The following is a 3,172-nucleotide window of genomic DNA, read 5'->3' as shown; positions in this document are numbered from 1 at the left end:
GTTTTTTTAAGAAGTACATTCCCAAAGTTGAGTAAAAAAACCTTTAAAAAGTGAATTTTGCATAATAGGTCCCCTTTAAGAAACAAAAATCTCACCACCAACACATCTCCAGTAGCAATGTCTTTGTCCACCACGAACCAGGTGTCCTTCTGCCCTTGTATCCGCGCCCTCTGACCCAATGTATAGGTGAACCAACCTGGACCACACCAGAGACACATGAGTCACCAAGACTGAAGTCTTCAGCTGTTAAACACAAAGAGCTAAAAACAAACGCACCTTTGTGAGATCCCATCACTCTCCCGTCCTCGATGGAAATGAACTTCCCAGGTTTGGGCTCCAGATACTGAAAACACGAGTCAAAACGGTGGAAATGTTTCTTTATCGAATCACAGCTAAAAGTTCAGGATCTCACCTCCAGGATGAAGCTTTCAAACTTCCTCAATCCGATGAAGCAGATGCCCATGCTCTGAAAAAAATTAACAAATCKAGCTGCGTGACAATTAACTTTAGCTGTTATTTTTATTTATTTGTTTTTGATTTCCAGACCTCTTTCTTCATCAGCACGTGGTGAAAGCCGGCCTCGGCGGCCATCTTCTTCACAAAGTCTTTGGTGAGTCCGGCGAGCGGGAACAGGGTCTTTCGGAGGGCGTTCTGGTGGATCTGGCTCAGGAAGAGGGTCTGGCTTTTCACCAGATCGGCTGCTCTGTAGAGCTTCACAGCTGGAGACGAGGATGACAAGCACAACTARCAGCTAAATCAGCCGAAACTTTCACATCAATAAGAACAAAACAAGAGAAACTGAGCTCCGAAAGCCAAAACAACTAAAATGAGCTAAAATTTATCTGAAATAACCTTAAAAAAAAAAAAACTATTAGAAAAATGATAAATACTTTAGTTAAAAACTAAAACTAGTCAAACTGTTGTCCGCTACACTTAGTAAAATGCAGCTAAAAGCTAAGTGTAGTCAAACAATATTTAAAAGCCATCTATGGCAAAGATATAACTTAATTAGACAAAACTATTTTGCCTGTTAAATTACTAAAATCTCTGCAAAACATTGAAATGAGCTAAAACCTTAGCTACAAATTAATAACAAAACAGTAACTGAAGGCTAGAATTAGCAAAACTGTAACTAAAAGCTAAAAGTAGCAACATAATAGCTAAAGTCTAACTGTAAGATACTTGTAGCTAAAATCTAACTGTGGTACAACCGTAGCGTAAAGCTAAAATGTAAACCTGTATCTTCACAAGCTAAAGTTTTACAGCGAAACAAAGTGACTCAACGAGTCAAACGCTCACGGTTTCTGATCTCAAACCGGTCTCCGTTCAGCGAGGTGGACGGCGGCGAGTACGACTGCTGGAAAACCTCTTCGTCTTCCTGGGATGTCCGAGCGTAGTGACCCGTTGCTACGGCATCGGCACCTGAAACGACCCGGCAGAACACAATGATGGACTTATTTATGAGTGCGTAACAAAATGAAGCTGTTACTGTTTGTGTAGCTGGGGTCACCAAAAAACTGCTGTTTCCATAGGGGAAAAAAACATTAAAATMAGTTTTTTTAACGTATTCAATTACTTTTAATTCACTAGAAGCAAAAAACAAATTATCAAACTTTTTATTAAGAGAAAACTCTAAATGTAAGAAAAGATAAATGAATGACTTCTTACCCAGAGTGTTGAAAGCATGTGTGTAGAAATGGTCAAATTTAATGTGTTTATTGCACAGAACATCAGGGTTTGCAGTCCTTCCCTCCTCATACTCTTTCAACAGATAACTGCCAACATATGGACACATTTACACCACTTTTAATGTTTATCGTTAATAACTGATTCAAGGGGCTCAGTTTAATAATATTTAACATTAATAACTGATTCAAGGGGCTCAGTTTAATAATATTTATCATTAATAACTGATTCAAGGGGCTCAGTTTAATAATATTTATCATTAATAACTGATTAAAGGGGCTCAGTTTAATATTTATTAATAACTGATTCAAGGGGCTCAGTTTAATATTCATTAATAACTGATTCAAGGGGCTCAGTTTAATAATATTTAACATTAATAACTGATTACAGGGGCTCAGTTTAATATTTATTAATAACTGATTCCAGGGTCTCAGTTTACCTGAAAACATGATGCCAGTATTCTTTGACAAAAGACACCTGATGAAAGGGGATGTCCAGGATCCGACACACTCTATAGGCGTCTTCACAGTCCTTCTCTGAGGTGCAGACCCCAATCTCATCCAGGGAGTCCCAGTTCTTCATGTACACTCCAGTCACTTTGTAACCTTTAAAGAACACACCAGATTTACCACTAAAACAAGCGCATTTGAGAACAAATATCTTAAATTTCGTTAAAACCACATTTCTGTGCTTGGGAGACCTTCTGTTTGAACTAAAATAAAGTTTTTAACAATTCGGCGGTACTTTAAATCTTTAAAATGTGAGCCCAGGTGTGTTTCTGGGCCATTTTTCTCACCTCGTTTCTTCAGAATCAGCGCCGCCACGGAGCTGTCGACACCTCCGGACATGGCGCAGACAACGTGTCGCAATAAACCCATCTTATCCTCCACATAAAAAGTTAAATATATATACACATTTATAATTTGAGTAACAACGCCTGTTACCTAAATGCCCCCAACATGTTAAAGTCCGGCAAAGAATMGAGTCCGACTTGAAGCAGGTACTAAATCGGAACTCTTTTGTGCAGAAGGGGACTGAAAAAAGCGCAACACCCACAACTCAGCGAGGTGAAGCTGCAGACTCAAAAAGGTTGTGAAAATTATACTGTAGAACAGGGTGAGCATATTTTATAACACTTTTTTAAAATGTCTTTTTCCTCGAAAAGTTAGTTCCGCAGCTAAATGTTTAAAAAACTGAGAGTCGTAGTTTTACTCAGGACAAGAAGTAAAAACTGTTTTACTGTTTTGCTGTTTTCTGTCTTTTTCATTCAGAACAATAAAGAGCTGACTAATAAGAAAAAAAACGTCTAAACAATGGATCAGAATTGTTCATGTATCATAATGTGCAACATTACGTTTAAATTCATATTTTTTAAATGGCAAATTGGAAACAAAATGCAGATTTTCTCTTTTGAATGAAAACTTTTTGGAAATAAAAAACAGGGATTTGTTTAGAAGATAAAATAAATGCAGCAAATTAATAAAAT

General features: G+C 37.5%; 1 protein-coding gene across 1 annotated transcript; it reads right to left on the bottom strand.

Moving 5' to 3' along the window:
• Window positions 1–95: 95 nt before the first annotated feature.
• LOC106534360 (mitochondrial tRNA-specific 2-thiouridylase 1) lies at window positions 96–2,660 on the bottom strand (the record flags this gene model as incomplete). The annotated part of the gene is given in 8 exon segments (XM_014030972.1): window positions 96–196; window positions 277–343; window positions 413–466; window positions 547–719; window positions 1,300–1,422; window positions 1,669–1,775; window positions 2,126–2,291; window positions 2,483–2,660. Coding segments are annotated over 8 exon segments (873 nt in total), but the record flags the coding sequence as incomplete, so codon positions are not given.
• Window positions 2,661–3,172: the final 512 nt, after the last annotated feature.

Source organism: Austrofundulus limnaeus, unplaced genomic scaffold, assembly GCF_001266775.1.
Source record: "Austrofundulus limnaeus strain Quisiro unplaced genomic scaffold, Austrofundulus_limnaeus-1.0 Scaffold1151, whole genome shotgun sequence".
NCBI classification, from domain to species: domain Eukaryota; kingdom Metazoa; phylum Chordata; class Actinopteri; order Cyprinodontiformes; family Rivulidae; genus Austrofundulus; species Austrofundulus limnaeus.
This window is presented reverse-complemented; position numbering and strand designations above follow the sequence as displayed.